The sequence below is a fragment of the Pseudorca crassidens genome, chromosome 3 (assembly GCF_039906515.1).
Source record: "Pseudorca crassidens isolate mPseCra1 chromosome 3, mPseCra1.hap1, whole genome shotgun sequence".
Taxonomy (NCBI): domain Eukaryota; kingdom Metazoa; phylum Chordata; class Mammalia; order Artiodactyla; family Delphinidae; genus Pseudorca; species Pseudorca crassidens.
In genome coordinates this window covers 77,182,219-77,207,147 of record NC_090298.1, presented here as the reverse complement: position 1 = coordinate 77,207,147, position 24,929 = coordinate 77,182,219, and the positions used below count along the sequence as shown (strand labels likewise).

Below are 24,929 nucleotides of genomic sequence, written 5' to 3'. Positions count from 1 at the left end.
CTTGTTTAGGGGACACAGGTAACCTGATTTACTCAAAAGTACACAACTCGTTTTTTTAAAATATTTATTTGGCTAAACTGGGTCTTAGTTGGGGCATGTGGGATCTTTGTTGTGGCATGCAGGATCTTCGTTGTGGCATGCGAGATCTTCATTGTGGCACGTGGGATCTTTAGTTGCAGCATGCAAACTCTTAGTTGTGGCATGTGGGGTCTAGTTTCCTGACCAGGGATCGAACCCGGGCCCCCTTGCATTGGAAGCACAGAGTCTTAGCCACTGGACCACCATGGAAGTCCCAAAAGTACGCAACTCTTAATGGGAAAGTGCTGTTTTAGTCATTTTGGCCACAGTTGGAATAGAATATGTTGTAAAGTTATATGGTACAGTAACAACTTACTTGCCCAGAAATCAGACTTTTGGCAATGTCAACATGAGGAACATAGCTAAAACCTGGAAGTAAACAAAAAAGCGCTGTGAGTAACATAGTAATCACAAAGTCTGTATATTTTATTCCAAAGGAGAGGTATTAGAGCTACCTTTAACCATTCATCCAGATAACCAGGCATTAGACACTTAATAAATACTTTGCCTGGAACTGGGAAGAAGGAATACAGAGATTAAACAAGGCAGGGTTCCTTCAGTCGGTGAGCTTAATCTCATGGAGACACAGCCATAAACAAGTAATTGCCATGGAATATGGTAAGAGGCATATACAATTTAGAGGAAGGAATGACTCTACATAGGGTAGTCAGAGAAGACTTCATGGAGGAAAGATGCTTAGACTGGGTCTCAGAGGATGAATAGGGAAAAATATTCCAAAGGAAGCAGTGTCATGCCAAAAAAGTATGAAACATCATAGCACGTTTCCAGAATGTTAAGTAAATTTGAATAAATGGCGTCAGTCTTGGGTCTAGACTTTAGGAATGGGTGATACTGAAATGTAAGTATCTGGATGCACAGTGGTAAGGTGGCATCTAGGTGGTGGCTGGCTAAGTAGGAGAGGATAAGCCTTAAAAGCTCTAGAGGGCAAAATGGATTTTGTCATTCCATATCTTAACCTTGGTGTCTAGTTGCTTCCTCTTTTTGTATCCCCCTAGTCTTGGTATAAATTCTTTTGAAACATGAGAGGTTTTTCTTGGCTATGCTCTGGGGTATTAAGGAAAGAGATGCTTGGTCTAGGATGTAAAATGGTTAAGGCCAGCACAGTAGTGTCAGTAATTATTGAGAAAACCTCAAGGTAAAGCCAAGGAAGCCTAGGCCTGGAAAGCCCTGTTGTCCTTCCAAGTTGTGATTCTCCCACCATTGCCAACATTAGAGAAACTGGGTTTTATTTAATCGAAGTTGCAACTTTCTTTACAACTTCCTTCATCTCTTCCTACCCTCTGCATAGCCTCGTTATCACTAGAGCCATAAGTATGCTTTATGTGAAATAGATTGATATTCTGATCCCCAAAGAAATCTAAGTTCCGATTTCCAAATCCCTGAAGTCGTTCACTTATAAGAACTATATCCCATCCAAGTGAAGAATATAAACATAAAGTTACTTTATTTCTCATTTTCAAAACACTTACATTGTTCTTTTTCCACCATTTACTTTGAAGAAAGTGTTGCTGAGATTGGCAGGAAACCTGAGTAGTTAGGGGATATTATAACACATTGAAGTTATTTGCTCTTCAAAAATAAATTATCCAGAAAACAATGCTAATACTCTGTTCTTAACTAGATTATTTTTAAAGGTCAGATTAGAAATGTTGCAGATTTTATTATTTCTAGTGTGGTCCATAGTTCCCAAACATACTGAAAAGAATGGTTTTAAGACTACTTAGAGGGCTTTATTAATTGGGTTGTATTTTAAATCTCTAAGTTTTGTGATTGGCATTTAATTTTATTTATTTAGGAAAAAGCCATGTTGCTGGCCTGGAATAAAAAAAAAAAAAAGATTTAGAGATTTGATGGGAGTGATGGTGGTGGAATTTTTATAGAGGAATACACCGAGAATACTGGTTATTAAATAGTTCTTCATGGCTAAAGATTTTGAAGGACATTTTTTTTCTGGGGCTGGGGAAAGTTAATTTTAGAATTTTGCCTTGAGGTCCTGGCTTCTGAGGTCTTGTACTCTCCACTCCCTCTCTTCCAAGCAGCCCAGACCCCAATATGCTCAGTACCACATCTTTTAGTAAAAGTAACTTTTTAAGGTTTACACTTGCAAATTGCAAATGATTTCCATATGAGGACTTTAAAATATTAAACTTTTAAATTTGAACGAATGAAAAGATGCATGCTACAATTAGGGAATTAAAATTTTTTAATTCAGATGATCTTTACTTGAATGAGAGAAATCTTTTATGGTAAATAGGGTCAATTTTGTGGGTTTTAATTATGAAAGGTGGTTTGTATTTTATTCTGTAATTATCTTGCACTTAACTGTATACTACAGAATTGAGGATTGTAGACAGAGCATAATAGAATCCATGCAAAATTTTGGCCTTTACATATGTAGATACATTTTTCTGAATTCTCTATGCTTTCTTTTTTTCTTTTTAAACATGTGGGACAAAAACTGCTGGTGTTACCAAACCAGGTTTCTTTGTCCGACATGCAGAAAGCCTAATGCTGAGACGCTGAGGTTTGCAGCAGAGAAAGGGTTTATTCAAGAGGCAGCCAAGTGAGGAAACAGGAGAGCAAATCTCTGATCCACCTCCCCAAAGGCAAGGGGCTTGGATTGTTTGTGCATGAAGAGTATAGCGTAGTCAGAGAGGCCCGTGAAGGTGTTTGGAGGCAGGAAAAAGGTGAGGTAATGTCTGCTCTTTGCAGGCATATCTGAGTTACATGCTTCTTCACAGGATGTATGTTCAGAAAATGTGGGTGTTAGCATGATCTGGGGGTGGAACTTTTGGCCCTCAGATGTCAAAAGGTCACCCATTGCACACTTGAGCAGGCTCAGTTGAATGGTCAAGTGGTCTTGACCAGTTTGAACTGGGCAAGATTAGCTCCATGTTTCTGAAGCAGCCATTACTGTAGCGACCCATATGTCAGAGGTGTTATCTGTAGGGGGTGGTTAAAGGAGTCTTGTGATATACAGTATTTGTCTAAGGTATGTGAAGCTTGGAAGGTACGCAATTTGCAGGAACAATTAAGGCAAGTTTGATGAGTGGAGGCAGATTACAAGCATAGGGACTTTTAACAAGACTCTCCCTTATCTGCTGTTCTGTAAGACAAGCTAAAGAATTGCTGTCAGTCGCCAGTTTCTGTTAACCCTATGGGGCACAGGTTCAGAATGAGCTTTCTAACCTTGTGGGGCACGGTTTCACTGGGGATGCACCAGTGATGTCTGGAAATTACTTGTATTGGCATTGGGGTTTCTAAATATAATGAGAGTAGAACTGTAACTAGAGTGTTCTATAATTCAGTTGTATATTTGTCTTTGGTGAGTTGTTTCTTGTGGGACACTATCATTGTGAAAATTCGCAGAGCACGTTGTGCACTGAAATCTTTCTGGGTAGTTTCTAATTTAATATTTGTTATATTTTTCCAATATATATCTATACTAACTTGTTATATTTTTCTGATATTTTTCATTCATTCACTGAAATGAATATATTTATAGAGCACCCACTATGTACCAGACACTATTCTAGGCACTGGGGAAAGATCAGTGAGCCAGATGGATATAGAACACTGCTGCCATAAAACTTATATCCTAAAAAACCCCAAACTTATATCCTAGTCAAATAGAAAACCAATAAACAAGGAAAATAAACTACAGATTATATTAATGGTAGGTCTTAAGGGGAAGAAAGCACATAGCAGAGAAAGGATATGAAGTAGGGGTAGGGATAAGGAGAACAATTGATGGGAAAGGTAAGACCAAGAGAGTCTTAGTGAGAAAGTGATTCTTGAATTAAGGCTTAAAGGAAGTATCCACCTCCTAGAGTAATGAAAATAAAAACAAAAATAAACAAATGGGATCTGATTAACACATTATTGACCCAGGGGATTTTTGCAGAAACTAATGCCTGTGGCCGTAATACGTCTCCCGTCAAATATGTGTTAAACTTAAAAACTTTTGCACAGCAAAGGAAACCATAAACAAAACAAAACCCTCAGACTGGGAGAAGATATTTGCAAATGAAGCAACCGACAAGGGATTAATCTCCAAAATATACAAATAGCTCATGTAGCTCAATATCAAAAAAACAAATAACCCAATCAAAAAAGGGGGGAAGATCTAAATAGACATTTCTCCAAAGATGACATACAGATGGCCAAGAAGCACATGGAAAGATGTTCAGCATCGCTAATTATTAGAAAAACGCAAGTGAAAACTACAATGAGGTATCACCTCACACCAGTCAAAAAAATCTACAAACAACAAATGCTGGAGAGGGTGTAGAGAAAAGGGAACCCTCCTACAGTGTTGGTGGGAATGTAAACTGGTGCAGCCACTATGGAGAACAGTATGGAGGTTCCTTTAAAAACAAAAACTAGAACTACCATATGACCCAGCAATCCCACTCCTGGGCATATACCCAGAGAAAATCATAATACAAAAAGATACATGCACCTCAGTGTTCATTGCAGCACTATCTACAATAGCCAGGACATGAAAGCAACCTATGTCCATCAACAGAGGAATGGATAAAGAAGATGTGATACATATATACCACATGGAATATTACTTAGCAATAAAAAAAAAACAATGCCATCTGCAGCAACATGGATGGACGTAGAGATTGTCATACTGAGTGAAGTAAGTCAGACACAGAAAGACAAATATATGATATTGCTTATATGTGGAATCTAAAATAAAGGGGGAGTACAATTGAACTTACAAAAATAGAAGTAGAGTCATGGATATAGAAAACAAACTTATGGTTACCAGGGGATAAGGGAGGGAGGAGGGATAAATTGTGAGATTGGGACTGACATATACACACTACTAAATATAAAATAGATAACTAATAGGAACCTACTGTATAGCACAGGAAACTCTACTCAATACTTTGTAATGGCCTATATGGAACAAGAATCTAAAAAAAAAAAGAGTGGATATATGTATATGTATAACTGATTCACTTTGTACACCAGAAACTAATACATTATAAATCAACTATATTCCAATAAAAATTTAAAAAAGAAAAAGACTTGAAGGAAGTGAGGGAGCAAACCTTGGCATCCTTGAGAATCAAATGGCATAGTTAGTTCAAAGTCCCTGAGATGGGAGTATACCTAACAAGTTCAATAAATAATGAAGGAGGAAAAGGGAGAGAAAAAGACTGTGAGGCCAGGGAGGTAAAGAAGAGGCAGCCTTTGTAGGACCTTGTAGACCATTGTATGTACTTTGGCTTTTACACTGAGTGCACCAGGAGGCCACTGAAGTGGTTGAGCAGAAAAGCAAGATCTGATGTGATCTAATTTTTAATTGTGTCTCTTTGGCCGATGTGTTGAGGAACAGAATGAAAGTAGGGAAGGGTGGAAGCAGGGAGGCCATTGATGAGGCTAATTTTCAAGTCTGGAGACGAGATGACAGTGGTATATAAATAAAGTGGACTGAGTGTTGGTACTGGGGCTAGTGAGGAGTGGTCAAATTCTGGGACTATTCAGAGAAAGAACTGAATAAGATTTGCTGACAGGCTGGTTTTATAGATGTACGGTAGTAAAAAGCTGATGTTACTAGAAATTGGAGTTCAGCATTAAAACTGCTGATGATAGAAAAATGGGCATGGCTCTGGAAAAAAGAAAAGTAATGGGGAAAGCAGGATATATATTCAAAGAATGGAGCTCAAATAGAGAAATATGGAGCAGGATTCTTGAATAAATCTGATTAAATGATGCTAAGTTTGTTTTGGCAAATGGTCTTTAAGTACCTTTGTTTATCTCTGAGGTGTTGGTGGTGGTTGGGAGTTGGACTTTCTTTTCTGACATTTGCTGATATGCTCAGATGATGAACATATGACAAAAAATATCATCTGAATTTGCACACTGTGCCACTGACTCCAGGATGTTTAGGCCAAGGGTCAAAAAATTAAAAAGGGAAAAAGAAGGAAATGAGGACTTCTTAATTTCAGTTCAACATTTAAATTTACACATATGGTTTGGTAGGAAAATACATAGCATAGAGAGTAGACAAAAAGGAAAAGCTGGTACCTCAGAGGGGAAAAACCTTTTATTTAAAAATTTTCTGTTAGAGCTAATTTAAAAAAATAACTCATTGAAAGTAAAAGTGAATTGGAACCATCATCATAAACTGGTGACTGTTTATTTAAAAAAGAAGAACGTCTCCTTCTGCATCTTAAGGAATGTAAGTAGCCTTTCCCTGCTGTCATCTTTGTATTCCCAGAGCCACGAAGAACCATTGACCATGCACCCCCAAGCCCAGATTTTCTAATATACTATTCTTCTTAAAAGCAATAATGGTCTTCTTGGGAACAAATTTATTTCATGTTTTGTGGCAGGGAAAATAAAAGGGGTCAGAAACATATTTTGTTGTTAGAAATAATTCTTTCAGTTATCTAGGAAAGTATCAAAAAAGGAAGGCATTTTAAAAGGGAAATGCAGTCGTCATATTGTAACCATTTAAGCATTAAAGGGAAACAAAAATATTAATTAGGAACAAGTTGAGTCTGTTGGAAAAAGCCATACACTCACAGGATACTAAAATGAGAAAGATAACACAAAATGCGCTAAAGCATTATTATAATGCACTCGAATTTTTAAAAATATTGTCTATAATAAATGCTGTATTTTGGTGAACACATTATATGAACCTTGCAGGAGAATTTTTATTAATAGATTATTTATTACAAATAGGCTTATTTTTCTACAGAGATAAAAATTTAGAATTTCTGAAAGAGAGGAAAGTTGAATGGATCAATCTAGTATAATGTTTGGGGGAATGCATCAATACTGGTTAATAGAAATACATGTGTAAAAGTCACTGAAATCCAGGCCAACACGTACAGATCACTAAGATTTTGTGAAGGAACTCACAAAATCAGAAGAGGGAAACTACAGAATGTTGTTTTGCAACTGAAGAAATGAAGGGTCCCTAAAACACTGAATGACCACATAGACAAGGTTTCACTAAAGGTGGAACTGCACATATCCAACTCCTGTTTGCCCTGGCAATGTGGTCCTCACCTCTGGTTACAAATTATAATGAGAGAAAACACAGTACTGTCAGCCCTTGGTATCCAGGGATTCAACCAACCTGTGATTGAAAAAAATTCCAGAAAGTTCCAAAAAGCAAAACTTAAGTTTGTTGATTTACATAGCACTTACATTGTATGAGAGTTTATAAGTAATCTAGAGATGATTTAAAGTATAAAGGAGGATATGCATAGGCTATACGCAAATACTATGCCATTTTATATAAAGAACTTAAGCATCCACGGATTTTGGTATCTTCAGGGGTTCTGGAACTAACTAATCCACATGGGATGCCTAGGGACAACTGTAAATTGTAATCAGAGGTAAAACCAAACTTATTCCAGCTGCTCCACCTTGAGGAGGAGTTAGGACGAAGAGTCAGTGCAGCAAAGCATAACGTCACAAGAGAAATTGAATCTGTATGTGCAGGAACTTTGGATACTGCAGACAATGTGGTTTCTCTTCAAGGTGTGCATGCAACCAGGTTAGATAATATCAAGTGATTGCACCTGTGTGTTCTTTTCACTTGTTCTACCTACCATGTAACTGCTTGTAAGGATTGCTGTGCTCTAAAGTGGCTTGAAATTATAGCAACTGTAGCAGCCCACAACTTAGTCCATCCTCTACTGTTCTACTGACGAGGAGGGTTGAGACCACAGGTGGGCTACTGGGACTTTTTTGCTAAAGTTAATAGATTAAGCCACGGTAGGACACCAGGTGTTGCAGAAGTACATCTTCATTGACAGGCTAGAACAGCTTTTGGTTATCTCCACTGACAAATGCTGAAGAGTAAGAGAAGTACTGAACTTTGATGACAAAAACAGCACTAATAAAATTATGACTTCAGGATAAAAGTTGAGGCATTTAAAGTAAATATACAGCATGTTAGCTCTTAACCAAATATATGATGCTTATTATAGACAAAAAAATCCAAAATATGTTTTGCACTTATATATTTGTACTCAATAATTAAATGAGATTCAAAGTTGTTTCTTTGTGTTATTAACCAACTCTTTCTCCCAAGTTATGTACTGAAAAGCCAGAATAGCTCATAAAATTACTTAAATGAATAATGGAAATTATACTTGTCTGTTGCCTGGAATGCAGTCTAACCTGTGGTTCACTTTCTGCTAGAACAGAGAAAGAACTACATGTCCTGTGTTTTAGAAATGCCAGAATTTTTTCCTGTCAGAGTGCTCATAGAAGATTTGAAGTTTTCAGAACTACAAGTTTTGTAAGCTTGTGGATTAGTATATAGGGTTTTTGTTTCATTTTTCTTTAAACAGTACAATGCAGTGTGTATATATGCTATATTTTAACATTAAAAAATTTAAAGTAAATTGTACATTATGATTATGTATATATGCTATATTTTATATACGAGGCTGTCCACTCTTACCACTTTTATTCAATGTAGTTTTGGAAGTCCTAGCCACAGCTACCAGAGAAGGAAAAAAAGTCAAAGGAATCCAAATTGGAAAGGAAGAACTAAAACTGTCACTGTTTGCAGATGACATGATACTGTACATAGAAAATCCTAAAGACGCCACCAGAAAACTACTAGAGCTCATCAATGAATTTGGTAAAGTTGCAGGATACAAAAGTAATATTTAAAAATCTGTTGCATTTCTATACACTAACAACAGACTATCAGAAAGAGAAGTTAAGGAAACAATCCCATTTACCATTGCATCAAAAAGAATAAAATACCTAGGAATAAACCTACCTGTGGAGGCAAAAGACCTGTACTTGGAAAACTATAAGACACTAATGAAAGAAATTGAAGACACACAAACAGATGGAGAGATATACCATATTCTTGGATTGGAAGAATTAGTATTGTTAAAATGACCATACCACCCAAGGCAATCTGCAGATTCAGTGCAATGCATATCAAAGTATCAATGGCATTTTTCACAGACCTAGAACAAATAATTTTAAAATTTATATGGAAACACAGAAGACCCCAAATAGCCAAAGCAATCTTGAGAAAGAAGAACAGACTGGAGGAATCAGGCTCCTGGACTTCAGATTATACTACAAAGCTATACTAATCAAAACAGTATGGTACTGGCACAAAAACAGACACATTGATCAATGGAATGGAATAGAGAGCCCAGAAATAAACCCACACACTTATGGTTAATTAATCTGTGACAAAGGAGGCAAGAATATACAATGGAGAAAAGACAGTCTCTTCAATAAGCTGTGCTGGGAAAACTGAACAGCTACTTGTAAAAGAATTAAATTAGAATGTTCTCTAGCACCACATACAAAAATAAACTCAGAATGGATTAAAGACCTAAATGTAAGACTGGATACTATAAAATTCCTGGAGGAGGGCTTCCCTGGTGGCGCAGTGGTTGAGAGTCCGCCTGCTGATGCAGGGGACACAGGTTCGTGCCCTGGTCCGGGAAGATCCCACATGCCGCAGAGCAGCTGGGCCTGTGAGCCATGGCCGCTGAGCCTGCGTGTCCGGAGCCTGTACTCCGCAATGGGAGAGGCCACAGCAGTGAGAGGTCCGCATACCACTCAAAAAAAAAAAAAAAAAAAAAAAATTCCTGGAGGAAAACATAGGCAGAACACTCTTTGACATAAATAGCAGCAATATTTTTTTTTGATCCATCTCCTAAAAAGCAAAAATAAACAAATGGGACCTAATTAAACTTAAAATCTTTTGCACAGCAAAGGAAACCATTGACTAAACAAAAAGACAACCTACTGAATGGGAGAAGATATTTGCAAATGATATGACTGGTAAGGGGTAATGTCCAACATATATAAACAGCTCATACAACTCAACATTTAAAAATCCAACAACCTGCTTAAAAAATTGGCAGAAGAACTGAACAGACATTTTTCTAAAGAGGAAATGCAGATTGCCAACAGGCACATGAAAAGATGCTCAACATTGCTAATCATCAGGGAAATGCAAATCAGAACCACAATGAGATATCATATCACACCTGTCAGAATGGCTATCATCAAAAAGAACACAAATAAATGTTAGTGAGGGTGTGGAGAAAAAGGAACCCTCCTACACTGTGGTTGGGAATGTAAATTGGTGTAGCCACTATGGAAAACAGTATGGAGATTTCTCAAAGAAAACTAAAAATAGAACTATCATATGACCCAGCAGTCAGACTCCTGTGTATATATCCAAAAAATCAAAAACACCAATTCGAAAAGATACATGCACCCCAATGTTCATAGCAACATTATTTACAATTGCCAAGATATGGAAGCAACCTAAGTGTCCATCAGCAGATGAATGGATAAAGAAGATGTGGTGTATATATACAATGGAATATTAGCCATAAAAAAGAATGAAATTTTGCAATTTGCAGCAAAATGGGTGGACTTGGAGGGCATTAAAATGAAATAAGTCAGACAGAGAAAGACAAATACTGTATGTTATCACTTATATGTGGAATCTAAAAAATACAACAAACTAGTGAATAAAACAAAAAAGAAGCAGACTCACAGATATAGAGAACGACCTAGTGGTTACCAGTGGGGAGAGGGAAGGGGTGGTAACATAAGGTTAGGGGATTGGAAAAAAGGGGTTATTATGGGATTATATGAAATCATGTATGTTAAACTTCTGAAAATTGTAAAGCACTGTAGAATTTAAAGAACTTTTCATTCAATTAAAAAAAACCAGATGTCTCAAGTTAATGAATTTAGCACTTTTCTATGTATGGGAAGAAGCAAGAGTCTGGGATCATTAAAATCATTCCTTTGATATGCACCTTAACTAATAAAAATTTTTTTAAGTAAATTGTACATTATGTATTATGTATATATGCTATATTTTATCATTTAAAAATTTTAAAGTAAGCTGGGAAACTATTTGTAACAGTTTTGAATAAGAATTATTATTTGAACAATTCAAACACTGAATGATATTTGAATACGAATTGTTTACTTTTGGGACTTCCCTAGTGGTGCAGTGGTTAAGGCTCTGAGCTCCCAGTGCAGGGGGTCAGGGTTTGATCCCTGGTCAGGAAACTAGATCCCACATTCATGCTGCAACTAAGAGTTCGCATGCCACAACTAAGGAGCCCATGTGCCACAACTAAGGAGCCCACCTGCACAACTAAGATCCAGTGCAACCAAATAAATAAATATTTTTTTAAAAGATTGTTTACTTTTGAAAGAGCTCTTTTTAAAAAAATCAATGCAAAAAACAGATAAATCCAGAGAGAAAAATGAAAAATTTATATCTTTAGGCTACTAACTTAATTCTGGATATTTATCCTAAGGAAAAAATCATATATTCATATAAATATTTAAATACCTGGGGTGGGGCCAATGAATTGTAAGGAGGGTGGGAGATAATTATTGGACACTTAGTATCAGGCACAGTGTACAGTTATATGGTACTTGTCTCTGCCTGAAGTAGATTTTAAAAATGCACTGGAAACAAATGGGTGGTTGCTGGTAGGGTGAGGGGGAATGGAGGGAGGGAGCAGTGTGAGTGAAACAGGTGAAGGGGATTAAGAGGTACAAATCTCCAGTTCTATAATAAGTAATGGGAATGCAATATACAGCATAAGGAAGATGATCAATAATATTGTAATAACTTTGTATGGAGACAGATGGTTACTAGACTTGTGATATTCATTTCATACTGTTTGCAAATGTCAAATTATATAGTATACCTGAAACTAACAATACTGTACATCAACTATATTTCAAATAAAAAATTTTTAATAAATAAATACTGCACTGGAGAATCACACATCAGTCACTTTTCAAAGGCTTATTTTCCAGAAAAGAGAACCCATGCAAAAAACATCCAAAATCAGAATGGCTGTTGCTTTAGCCAAGATCAACCGAGGAACATTAATTTGAGGATTAAACAGCATATCCAGATCCTCCAAATCAGTTGCCAGACTTCTGCAGCCTCAGCTTGCTTGCAGACTTTTAGAGTTAAGGGACGTATCTCATCGTCTGCTCAAGGAAGTTAATGCACCAAAGCAACCCCTATATAACATGCAGGTAAGTAAATATTGCATTTGCACAGGCTATGGATCTTTTTTTAGGAAGTATTTTGAAATTGTAAGATTTGGAAAATGAAAATGTAGCACATTTGGTTGTCCTAGATGTAAAACAAGAAGAGTTGGATAAGAGAAATAAATAGATGGGCCTTTTTTCAGTATAGTATATTCTCTTGTTTAAATAAATGTGAAAAAGGAAGTAATGCAGACTTTTTTCTCCCTTGTTATTTGATTGAACTAAATGAAACTATCAATTTCAAATGGTTCAACCTAAATATAAGCATGCAAATTACCACCTATGTCAAATCTGAAAGAAATTCTACAACAAGCCTTAAAAATGATTGTGCTTTGTGTCCTTTTCCCCATAACCTTGTTATGTTTCCAAGATAATCTTTGACATAACATATTGAGTATATTTAGCTATAAACTCATTTCGATAGACCTGTCAGTGTCCAGGTCTATTTCAAATATGTGTTCTATGTTGTTTTATTGAGGTCCTATTATATTTTGTCAAAGTTTTTCAGGACCAGTTTCTTTTTTTCTGAACTTTATGGCACAGAACTCTGGGTTTTTCAATCTGGGCATTATTCAAAGCATTCCTTTGTTGAAGGGAGAGTTAAGCCAGAAAGGAGATGTATTAGTTCTTGTACTCGAACAATCCAGAGTTGAGAACGTTTCAGGCATAGCTGGATATAGGTACTCAAATGATACCTTCAGGATCCTGTTTCTCTCTTTTACTGATCTCTTGGCTCTGCTGTCTCTGTGTTGACTCCATTCATAGACTGACTTTCCCCTCGTGGTCACAAGATGATTTGCAATTGTTCCCAGGCTACATCCTTCCAGGTTCAATTACAGCAGAAAAGAATGAGTCCTTGACCCAGCATTCCTGGCCAAGTCCTGAGGTTCACTCTAAGAGAATGGCTTACCTCTAAACCAGGGAAATGGGGGTGCATTGATTGGCCTAGGACTTGATTACCTGCTTCATTTCTAGAGTAGGGGTTGGAGCCCCATCCAGACAACATGACTTAAGAATGGGGAAAGGATGAATCCTCAAACAAAAATCTGTGTTGTTTTAAGAATATGAGAAAATAGATGATGGGTCGCTAAAATAAATGAAATATTCAGTATATAGGAATCTGTTTTTAATCAAAGATTTTGACATTTCCAGAAATCATCAGATATTTCAATTATGAGTTGCCTGAGACAACATTTATAAAAGGCACCTTTATAATACCTGATGTTTGAGAAAGTAAAAAATGGTTTCTGTTTGTTAACCATTGGATTTCTGAGCACTATTAAGGCTTATCCCTGTATCTTTAGATCATCAAAAAGAAACATAGCTGAACTGTATTATTTTAAATTCCCAATGAAATGTCTTTCTGAATCTAATGTTTTGCCTTGCTGTTTCTTTCCTTGCATTGTTAGACCCATAGTTTTCATAGAGAGTTGATGCAAGAAGTGTCCTTTGAAGAATATTTCTGTATTTATTATGAAATTATGTTTAAAGACACTGTCCATTATTGTCATTCAGAGTCTTTCTTTTTTCTCCTCTTTGCTAAGTTAAAACTGTGAAGGAGCTGAGATTTTACACTATTTATGAGCTAACAAGTTAGTTTGCCACAGTTATAGAAATACACAGGCACACACACTGACAGAAGAGACAAGCAAAAGTAGCAGCCAGAGCAGTATCTTGTGTCAGTTCCCACAGGGCAATGTGGTGACAGCCGGATGTTAACTATGCGTGTAGTAAGTTGCATTGCAGGAGAGGAACCTTGAAATCAGGAGACTCATCTTTTTATAGGGATCCTGGCACATCTGCCCAGCATCCGAGAGAGAAGCGGGGGTGGGGGGGGAGGGAGAGGGGGAGAGAGAGAGAGAGAGAGAGAGAGAGAGAGAGAAGAGAGGAGAGAGAGAGAGAGAGAGGAGAGAGAGAGAGAGAAACAAATGTTTCTGGAGGGTAAGGAGAAGGTTTTATCTTTAGTACCCTGTGACATATCTTGGGAAGTACATCTCTAGATCTCTCCAAAGGAATATACTTTCTCTAGCTTACAAAGCTGTTTGCTATTCATCCATATCAGAAGGCCCAATCTGCACAGCTGGGGGTCTGCACAGCAGGAGGTGAGCGGCGGGTGAGCAAGCGAAGCCTCATCTGTATTTACAGCCGCTCCCCATCGCTCGCATTACCACCTGAGCTCTGCCTCCTGTCAGATCAGTGGCGGCATTAGATTCTCATAGGAGCGTGAACCCTACTGTGGACTGCGCATACGAGGGATTTAAGGTGCGTGCTCCTTATGAGAATCTAATGCCTGATGATCTGAGGTGGAGCTGAGGAGGTGTTGCCAGTGCTGGCAGTGGCTGCAAATAACAGATTATCATTAGCAGAGAGGTTTGACTGCACAGAGACCATAATAAATCAGTTGCTTATTGACTCATTTCAAAACCCTAACAATGGGGCTTCCCTGGTGGCGCAGTGGTTAAGAATCTGCCTGCCAATGCAGGGGCACAGGTTCGAGCCCTGGTCCAGGAAGATGCCACATGCCGCGGAGCAACTAAGTCCGTGAGCCACAACTACGGGAACCTGTGCTCCCGTAGAAAAGCCACCACAGTGAGAAGCCTGCACACTGCAATGAAGAGTAGCCCCTGCTCACCACAACTAGAGAAAGCCCGAGTGCAGCAATGAAGACCCAACGCAGCAAAAAATAAAATAAATAAATTAAACAAACCAAAAACCCTATCAGTGAGTGGCAAGTGAAAACAAGCTCAGGGCTCCCACTGATTCTGCATTGTGGTGAGTTGTATAATTATTTCATTATATATTACAATGTAATAATAATAGAAATAAAGTGCACAACAAATGTAATGCACTTGAATCATCTGGAAACCATCGGCACCCACCCCTGGTCCATGGAAAAATTGTCTTCCACGAAACCAGTCCCTGGTGCCGAAAAGGTTGGGGACTGCTGCTGTATAGGAATGAGAGATATCTATGGAGGATTGTCTCACAATACTCATGAAAGTTCAGTGGCAGGAAGATAATCTCCCTTTCCAGTGGAATCTGTTTCCTTCTATCCAATAATGAGAACTAAAAAACACAATGTGCTTGCCTTTTGCCTTGCCTGACAGTGAGTTTCCATAGGTGAAGTTAGAGCTCATTTGTGATAACTTATTCCAGGAAATGAGATGAAGGAACCAGGTTGAGGGACTAAGTGATTTGTCCAGGGTCCATATACTGTCTCTTTTGACATCAATACAGAATCAACACCTATGAAATATCTTCTCCTTTGCTCTTGTTCTAATTGTCTTAGGAGCTAGCTTTAATTTTTTAAATTCTTATCAATAAAATATTTCAAAATATATAAAAAATAGTTTATCAGAAGTCCCACCCAAATTTAAACTGGTAGTAATATTTTGCCATATTGCCTTTAGATATCTGTTTTATAAAAAGAAATATAATTAACCATGCTCCGATCCCTTCCTTTTTTTGTCTACCAAAGGTAATCATTATCCTGAAGTTGATGTAAGCATTTTCATGCATGTTTTATAGTTTAACTACATTTGTATACATCTATCATCCTATGCATATTTAAAATTTATATAAATGATATGATACTGTACTTACTCTTCTGAAACTTCCTTTTTCACTCAACATTTTTGATATATATATCTATGGTTCTATGGTTTATTACTTTAACTTCTTTGTGGTATTCCATTATAAGAAAAAGTAATCCACAGTTTATCTGTTACTGAACAGATGGACAATTTAGTTTCCAAAATTTTTGTATTACAAACAGTGCTTCACTGAACACTCTTGTAAACGACTCCTCGTCCATATGTATGAGACATTTCTCCAGGTATATATCTACAAGGGGGATTGCTGGGTCATGAGGGATACACATCTTCAGTTTTTTTTTTTTTTTTTTTTGCGGTACGCGGGCCTCTCACAGTGTGGCCTCTCTCGTTGCGGAGCACAGGCTCCAGACGCGCAGGCTCAGCGGCCATGGCTCACGGGCCTAGCCGCTCCGCGGCATGTGGGATCTTCCCGGTCCGGGGCACGAACCTGTGTCCTCTTTATCGGCAGGCGGACTCTCAACCACTGCGCCATCAGGGAAGCCCCACATCTTCAGTTTTATTAGCTGTTGTCAAAATGCTTTTTGGAATGGGTACGTATTCTTGGGAGCCTTTGTGATTTTTGAATTTGAGGATAATTTCAATTCTGGTAAACTCTTAGCCATTATTTCTTCAAGTATTGCCTCTTTCTCATTTTATCTAATCTCATCTGCTGGAATGCCTACTAAACATACTTTGGACCTTCTCATTTTATTCTTTATGTCCACTTACCTTCTTCATATTTTCCTTTTCTTTATCTCTTTTTGATACATCCTGAATAACTTCCTCTGATCTGTCTTCCAGTTAACCAGCTCTCTCCAGCTGTATCTAATATGCTCTTTTACTTATTAAATGTATTTTAAATTTCAAACATTATATTATCTCTAGAAATTCTATTTGGTGTTTTCCCCCAAATTTCCACTTCTTTCAAAGTGTCCTTTCATAGGTTTATTTCTTTTTAAAAATCTATTTTAAAAATACTTATTTATGGTCTTTTAAAATATTATTCTTTAAGATTTTGGAGGGATGCTAATCTTTCTGACTATTGTGATCTATATTGTGTCTCCTCATTATTTCTTTGTTTTTTTTTAAAGTTTTTCTCCAATAAGGATTTTTTAAAAATAGAAATCCCTTCTGGCCTTGGTAGTAGAACTGTTCCTCTAGAGGATTTTGCTTGTGCTCTGGAGATATCAGTCCCTGGTGGAGACCAGCTTCCTCACCTTCTTTTTGGACTGGTGGGTGCAGTTTTTCTATTCCCCCTTTCACTGAGATTGCAGCTCTGTAAAGGCCTGATCCTCACCTCACGTGCATCCAAGTCTCATCTCCAGGATCTTTATTAAAACTCAAGCCCCCAGCCATTATTTCAGGATCCAGTAGCAACCCCAGTGTTCCTGGGACATAATCTCACACGCTTACTGCTTGGCTTTTAGTTCCCTCTTCTTTCCTAGCATAGGAGGACTTCTTCCTTCCTTCCTCTCCCCTCCCTCCCTCCCTCCCTTCTTTCTTTCCTTCCACTTTTTGTGAACTCAGTCTTGTATTAAATTTTTGGAGTTTGATTTTATATAGAATTTCTAGATTTTTTTATGTGAGAGGTTCCCCACTAGCTCAGTCTGCCACGTTACTGGAACTAGATGTCCTTCAGCTTTACTTCTTAATATCTTTTACAAGTTATAAGGTGGTTAAATTTCTTCTTGGAAGTAAATGAGGTGTAATTCTACTTTTTCATTCACTTGGTAAACATTATTCTTATTGAAAACCTGACATATAAAATCAAGAGTTTAGGTACTAGGGATTCATAGATGTCCTATGGACTCTAGGGATGATAGGCAAGTAAGCAATGTCAGTAGAGTGTACTGAGTGCATGATTAAAGTGTGCAAAGTGTACTATGGAAGCATCAACAAGGAGCGTATAATTCCTAAGTGTAATCAGTGTAGGCTTTCTAGAAGATGATACTGGATCTGAGACTTGAAGGAAGGGAAATTAGCCCAGTGAAGAAGTAGGAGAATCATTCAAGGAAGCGAACAGTGTATATTAAGAAGCTGAGGCAAGAGAGAGCATGACTTATGTAGGAAATGTAAGTAGTTCCATATGGCTGAAGTGTGATAAGTGGGAACAGTCCCAAGTCAGAGCTTCTGGGGTCCTTGAGGGTTAGGAGTGAGGAAGAAGCTTTTCTTGGGTAATATGTATTAGCTAGGTAGAGATTCAGGATTGCCACTGAAAGGAACCTAAGTTGTAGCAAGGAAGAAAACAAAATAGCTCAAACGTAAAGTCTCAGTGAGGAAAGATACAGAAGTATGAATAGTGAAGATACTGGCCTGGAGAATTAAAAGAACAACAGAGTAATATATGAGGTGTGGTGGAGGTCAGTGAATTGGTCTGTGAATGGAATGTATCCATGGTGCCAGAGTGTGCTGAGAGGTAAGTGGCACAGCACAGAGTTCAGCTTACCTGGAGTAGATTCCAGCATGAATTACTTCAAGAATTGTCAGGCTGGGGCTTCCCTGGTGGCGCAGTGGTTGAGAATCCGCCTGCCAATGCAGGGGACACCGGTTCAATCCCTGGTCCGGGAAGATCCCACATGCCGCAGAGCAACTAAGCCCATGTGCCACAACTACTGAGCCTGCGTGCCTAGAGTCCCTGCTCTTCAACGAGAGAAGCTACCGCGATGAGAAGCCTGCGCACCGCAAAGAAGAGTAGGCCCCGCTCACTGCAACTAGAGAAAGCCTGCGCACAGCAACAAAGACCCAGCGCAGCCAAAAATAAATAAATAAAATTTAAAAATTAAAAAAAAAAAGAATTGTCAGGCTGCCTGTGTCAAGATGGAACTTTGTGGCATGTAGAAATACAAGGAGTGAAATATGGAATTACTATGCCAGGGGATATGCTTTGTGGCTGCATGGAGGGCATCACTTTAGAAAGGTAAGCAGCCTAGTTAACCTATCAGAAGCAAAGTTTTAAAGATCCTCTTCATGTGCTCTGTCTCATCACTGATCTGAGTATGATGAATGATGGAAAGATGCATTTCTACCTTAAATGGTTCTACCAGAACTCTGCTGGCTATCAGGTAGCTTGGAATGCCAGTCAGGCAGATTACTTCCCTCAAGAACTCGAAATAGAGGGGCATTGTCATTACTGCCTGTAACTAGGTAGTGTTTCAGCTTTTTGGTGTGGTCTGAGATGTAGCATATGGTGATGGTCTCGTCAAGATAATTAGAGTATAGACGCTGTCACAGGAGCTCTCTTGACAATCTATCCAGGCCTTTTGGTTGCATGCTCAGCTGTAGAGCATGTACTGTGTATCTTAGCATATTTAATGATATTGTGCCAAATATGAACTACCCAAAGACCCAACCAATATAAGTGACCTGATTAGATTCCAGTGGCTTGTGACATGAGCACAGAGAGTTGGGGTCAGGGCTGTCCAACTGGCCGTCTTGTTAAAAGAGGCTTTCTTTGCACCTGGCTATATGGGTGCTGAGTCAGGTTGCTCCTCAAACATTTCCCCATTCTGCTGGGCTGAGATTATAGTAGTATACCTGCCTCTTCTACAAGGGGCCTTAGAAACGGAAAACTGAGAAGTTCCTGGTGATTTTTAAGATCCCCAGCAGCAGTACTTACAGAATGCTGCATCTGCTTAGCCTTGTAAGCTGCCTGGCTGAGCGAAGTTTGCAGCCTAGGCTTCAGTGACCTAGATAATTGCTTTGAATGCTGACTTCAGCCAAGACACGTCAGCTCCCAGACATAGTCGTTGACTTTGGCAGCCCAACGCAGGGCCACAGGACCAGGAGCTCTTTCTGTGATAGAATCTTCCTTATAGTGGCATTAGAGATGGCTATTTCTACTTTGTACAGACTCTGTGGAGTGGCATAGGCAAGAGATGGGCAAAGTAAAGAAAACTCTTAGCCTCAAAAGTGCGTGTGCCGTAAGTGGATCCCAGTGAACTTGTGCTCCCTTTTTCAGGATGAAGGTCAAAGGCTTATCTAAGTAAAGTTTCTTCCTCACCCCCACCCTCCAAGGTAGACTCCAGTTTGGGGTTTAAACTGGAAACCTCACAAATATCAGGAACTTCTGTAGCTCCTTGATGGGCTTGCCATGAGGCTATCTTGGGTGGTATAATTCAAGACCTGGGAACAAAGGACAATTCCTAGAAAGTAGAAGTCTCGGAATCTTGAAGACGTACTTTTGCAGGTTGGCCAAGAGTTTGGGACATTTGAGCTTTTATAGGACCACCTGATTAAGAGCTCATTCAACAGCACTGCTCCACAGGATGTTAATACTGGGGTAAATAAAGTCAGATAGCTTTCTTTTCTGTGGACTGCTAGGAGTATTTCCTGTCTTCACAAGTATTGTGGGTTGCTAAGCAAAGACATGATCATGTAGCTTTCCCAAACCTATAGGAAACACTATTTTCTGAACCTATAAAAGCAGTCAGTGCTTCTTCCAACACTTATTTGTGAATCACTGTTAGAGTTTTTTCCCCTATAACTCCCTTGATATCTCTCATCAAGATGGTTTTGGACAACATAAATTAAGTTGGACCTGGTAATTCTCCAACCTGCAGGTTATCTGTAAGTGGGTCTCTATTTTCTAAACAGCTTATAGTTTGCTTTTTTGTGATTTATCTCATTATTAGTGAAAATAAGATGAATATAGATATTTCTTTTATTAGACAAGGCAGTCAGAATTATGTGGGAGAAGTGGAACATGAGATAATGTGGGAGAAATTTAGTTAAAGATTGAAATATCCATGTATCTTATATGTTAATATTTCCAAATTCAAAAAAGAAATATATAGGTATAATGATATCAAGATACTTTTAACTTAAAATGCAAATAAAATTCATGTAATTATGAGGTTAAGATAAAAATTTTTGAAATAGGCCAAGACAATCTAGACAAAGCCTTCCATTTTCCAAATTTCTCCTGTTTATCTCAGTTTTACCATATACTGTTCCTGCTCATAGCAAACCAAAATGAAACAGTGTGGTTTATAATGTGAAAAACATGTATTGCAAGTGAGTCATAAAATGGAAAAATGGCTACTTAGCCAGTAGCCACATAAATTTTGGAGGAAATATATTTTCTACAGGGCTGATTTATTACAGGAATAGCAAGTATTTATTAAAAGCATTAAAATGGTGAAAAAGTGACCCTTAGGCAACATACAGGTTCATGGCTGAGAAGCATAACATACATAAAATACATATTTATTTTGAAACTCATCCATTTTAATTACTTTTAGGTGAAGGACAAAAATCTGAAAAAGAAAGATGCAGTGAAACAGAAACAGAGTAATTTTCCCTGCATGCAGACACCACTTTTATTTTTTATTGTTTATGGCCTACCAATTATTGACTATGGACCTTCCACTTAAACATTCATATATTCACAAACTCATGAATCTTTTACTCTACTAGAAGGCATTCTGTTGGAGTATATCTGATTTCCTTCCTGACCTCTGCTCCCTATTTATATGTTTGTCTCCTTATAGCCCAATAGTGGGATTCAATGTCAGGCTATCATTTTGATTCTTTCAGCAAGAGGGAAAGAGCAGCAGCTGCTTCATTTCATGGAAACTCTTTCCAGAAGCCAGGAACTTCTGGGAAATTTTCCAGACTGACTTATGGAAAGAGTGGGCTGAAACTGCCCCCACCTATACCTATGCGTAGGAGTTGGTATGGCCTGAAACGTAGGGAATAAAAAGGGAAACTCCCCTTCCCCCTCCCTCCTTACCCCACCATCTCTTAGCTACTAGGCTAGATAGTATTCTTGGCTTCGGTATCCCATAAATCACTTGAGAGAAGAAGAAAATTGTGATGGGCAGTTTTGTTCTTCATCAGTAGTGACAGCAGTAAGCAAAAACTGAGTATAGTACAACAACAAGCACTTCGAACAGAACCTGGTAGACAGTGCCATATAAATGTCTGTTCAATAAAATATTATCACATGTTCTTCAGAAGCACCTTTTAAAAGGCTGCAATATACCATTGGGTGGATATAGCATAATTTACCGAGCCATTCTGCTATCATTGTTTCAGTTTTTCAGTGTTATAAATAACTTTTTAATGAACACATACATACTCTTCTTTCTAATTTGTGTGCATTTTTACTATGCATTTACATGATTTTAGGATACAGCCTGTACCTTTGGGGAGTTATTGAAGCCTCTGAGTGGCTTGGCTCTTACTGCAGAGGAGCATGGCTAACTGCCACTTCACTGCTGAATGGGAAGGGAGTGTTTTTCCTAATGTCATCATTTCATATCCTTATAGCTCAAGGCAACAGAGGTAGCCTATAAGAGAGTATAGGTCCCTTAATCTGAATATATTATACTAGTCCCTTAAACTGAATATATTATACTGTTATGTTGAGGCAGGGACACCTTCTAGAAGGTAGAAACATCTGAGAGACAAATTCTCTATTGGTGTAAACATCTACATTTCAAAAAGCATATGCTGAATATGAACACAGAGTATTTCTTGAAGCTTAATGATCATCTAAGGTTAATGCCTGGCCTTCAGCATTCTCATGATTAACATTTCCAAGCAGGTCATTAATCTCCAGGAAACGCTCGGTATTTTGATTGCTGTTTGCTTAATTGAAGAGGTGAAGAATTTAGTAAAGGATGACTACATTAATTTGGACAAAGACTGTTTTTCTAACAGGCACAGCGGCACCCCCTAGTGAGCACACTTGGTAAATGTAAGAAAGTTAAAGTAATTCAGATTTTGGAAATGCAAGGTTTTTTATAGATTTGTCATAGATTTAAATTAGCAAAAGAAAGTATCTTTTTGTAAAGAAGAAAAACAATATATTTTCAGGATGTGAGAAAACTCAGAACTAAAGTAGATGACTTTATAAATATTTGAATTCTCATTTTACAATAACCTTGTAAAATTTAACATTGTAATGTTGAAAATTTTTTGTTTTAATAAGAAAACTCTTTCGTTTTTTCAGGTCAGAAACGGATCTTTGTTTGAAATCATTTCTTTCCCAGCAAAGACTGCTTTAACTAGCATAATGTATGCTTCATACGCAGCACTCATTTATTTGGTAAGTTAATAAAATTATTAGAATCTAGAAATAAATATACTTATTTTATGTAAAGATATACTGTATAAACTGTATAAACCAAAGTATTTAAATTCTCTTGTTACACAGAATAATTTTACATTAAAAAATTACATTTCTAAGGAGCCAAGTCAATCCACCAAAAACTAAGTTGCTTAGATAACTAAACTTATTTTATTTTTATAAAACGTATTACTATTTGCTCAAAACATTTTGGTTTTGCTTTCATTTAGCTACAGTTGTTTTGTTCCAGCCATTGTGCCATGGTTGGTTAAAGTTCACTATTCTGTCTTTTGAATTCCAGAAGTGTTCATTAAAAAGCATGACAAAAATATAAAGAATATTATAAATTATAAGGGTTATTTTCTTTTAATCCACTGCCATTTATACTTATCTTTAATTTTTTAAAAATGTACAACATACAAAGAGAAAAGTACACACCTCGGTGAATTATCAGAAAATTTATTAATCTATGTATCACACAGGTCAAGAAACAAAACATTATACCATCATGTTAGAAGACTCTTTCTTGCACCCCTCACAATCACTAACCTCTTTTTTTTAAAATTAATTAATTTTATTTATTTATTTTTGGTTGTGTTGGGTCTTTGTTGCTGCGTGCAGGCTTTCTGTAGTTGCAGTGAACAGGGGCTACTCTTCGTTGTGGTGTGCAGGCTTCTCATTGTGGTGGCTTCTCGTTGCGGTGCACAGGCTCTAGGCACGCGGGCTTCAGTAGTTGCAGCACACAGGCTCAGTAGTTGTGGCTCACGGGCTCTAGAGCGCAGGCTCAGTAGTTGTGGCGCACGGGCTTAGTTGCTCCATGGCATGTGGGATCTTCCTGGACCAGGGCTCAAACCCGTGTCCCCTGCATTGGCAGGCGGATTTTCAACCACTGCACCACCAGGGAAGCCCCACTAACCTCTTCTGTAAAGGCAACCACTATTTTGACTTCTAATACCATAGTCAGTTTTGAGTTGTATATAAATGAAATCATATACTATACTTTCTTTTGTATTTGTCGTTTTGCTTAACATTATCATTGTGAGATTTGTTGCCTGTAACAGTAGTTTGTTGATTGCCATTGCTGTGTAGTATTCCATTGATTGAATATATAGCTATTTATCCATTCTATTTTTGAATATTTAGATTATTTACAACTTTGTCTATTGTGAATAATGTTGCTATGAATATTCTTGTACATATGTTTTGGTGAAATTGCTGGACTGTAGAATTTGCATATGTTCATCTCTAGCAGATATTGCCAAAGTTTTCCAAAATGGTTTTAACAATTCATCCTGGCAGATTATTAATCCTAGTTGCCCTGTATCATCACTGACACTTGGTATTGTCAATCTTTTCCAGTATAGCCGTTCTTGTGGGTATGTAGTACTATCACATTGTGGTTTTAATCTGCATTTTCTTGATTGTTAATGAGATTGAATACTTTTATACAGTAATTGGACATTTGGATATCCTCTTTTGTTAATTTCTGTTAGTCTCTTCTCATTTTCCTACTTGGAGTTGTCCATCGTTTTATTATCAAATTGTACTTTTAACTATATTACTAGAACAAACCCTTTTTTGGCTGAATATGGGCAGAGTTATTTTGTGACTAGCCTTTCACTTTCAGCAATGTCTTTTAAAACAGAAGTTCTTAATTTTAATGTAGCCCAATTTATTAATCTTTATGTTAAGTGCTTTTTATGTCTTAATTAGGGAATCTTGACGTACATCCTAGGTCCTGAAACTACTCCCTCTGATATATCCTGGGAGCTTTGTTATTTTGCCTTTCACTTTTAGATTACATCTGGAATTGGTATGAGGTAAGGGTAAAATTTTTCCTCCATTGGTATCCAGTTGATCCAACTCAATTTATTGGGGAAAAAATACCCTTTTCCTGTTGCCCCAGAACACCTCTTTTTTAAATCAAATGTCCTTAGATATGTAGGTCTGTTTATATTCTCTCTGTTCTAGTCAGTTGCTCTGTTTGTCTTCTTGCACCAATTCAACACTGTATTATTTACAGGAGTTTTACAATAAGTCTTGATAACTGGTAGAATTTCTTTTTCCAATCTATGAACATGGTGTATTCCTCTATTTAT

At 37.6% G+C, this 24,929-nt stretch overlaps 1 protein-coding gene across 1 annotated transcript in view; it reads left to right on the top strand.

Annotated features, from left to right (window-relative positions):
- The window catches only part of SPATA9 (spermatogenesis associated 9), a 74,222-nt gene that overhangs the window by 44,726 nt on the left and 4,567 nt on the right, over positions 1-24,929 (top strand). Inside the window, 2 exon segments of the mRNA XM_067731270.1 lie at positions 11,923-12,150; positions 22,714-22,809. Coding sequence (XP_067587371.1) covers positions 11,923-12,150; positions 22,714-22,809 — 324 coding nt within the window.